Source organism: Opisthorchis viverrini, assembly GCF_000715545.1.
Source record: "Opisthorchis viverrini unplaced genomic scaffold opera_v5_10118, whole genome shotgun sequence".
In the NCBI taxonomy this organism is placed as follows: Eukaryota; Metazoa; Platyhelminthes; class Trematoda; order Opisthorchiida; family Opisthorchiidae; genus Opisthorchis; species Opisthorchis viverrini.
In genome coordinates this window covers 1-524 of record NW_008764187.1, presented here as the reverse complement: position 1 = coordinate 524, position 524 = coordinate 1, and the positions used below count along the sequence as shown (strand labels likewise).

Genomic DNA, 524 nt, shown 5'->3' with positions numbered 1-524 from the left:
GAGACTTGTACCAGGACGCGCAGCACAAAATGCGCGGACGATTCGGTCACCACTCAGGTGCTTTACAACATGGGTATGTTTCAGGAGCTGGCTTCAAGTACTATCGGCGCGTGCTAATTATTCTTGGTAACACTCCGGTCTCGAGCGTTATCCCCGCCCGGGCCATGGGTGGTTCGACCTCCCATCTTGAGGAATACCAGTTCCCCGCATTCGGGAAAAAAGACAATCCGCCATTTGAATGCATTCCGTTCGTTGGTAATTTCAGCTGAACCGTCAGATTCAAGGTTTTTTTATACACATGGTGTTGTGCGGCGGTGAAAAGACGGGAAAAACGTATTTTGCCACCACACTCCAGGTGACCTGTGGGGTGGAAATACCTTAACAGCTCATCAAATCTGAAATTCGCTCAGTTGTGTGGGCCAGGAAGTTGGGTCTATTCAGAAACCAACCGACGATTTCTTCGGCACGAGACATTGAGGCGTATAGCGAGTAGTGGAGGGACTTACCTTCCACAGAAACAAATA

The 524-nt window shown here is 49.4% G+C and overlaps 1 protein-coding gene across 1 annotated transcript; it reads left to right on the top strand.

Moving 5' to 3' along the window:
* Nucleotides 1-29: 29 nt before the first annotated feature.
* On the top strand, nt 30-269 carry T265_12359 (hypothetical protein; the record flags this gene model as incomplete). The annotated part of the gene is made up of 1 exon (XM_009179847.1): nt 30-269. One exon carries the CDS (start codon nt 30-32, stop codon nt 267-269), a length of 240 nt encoding a protein of 79 aa, XP_009178111.1.
* Between the last annotated feature and the right edge of the window lie 255 nt (nt 270-524).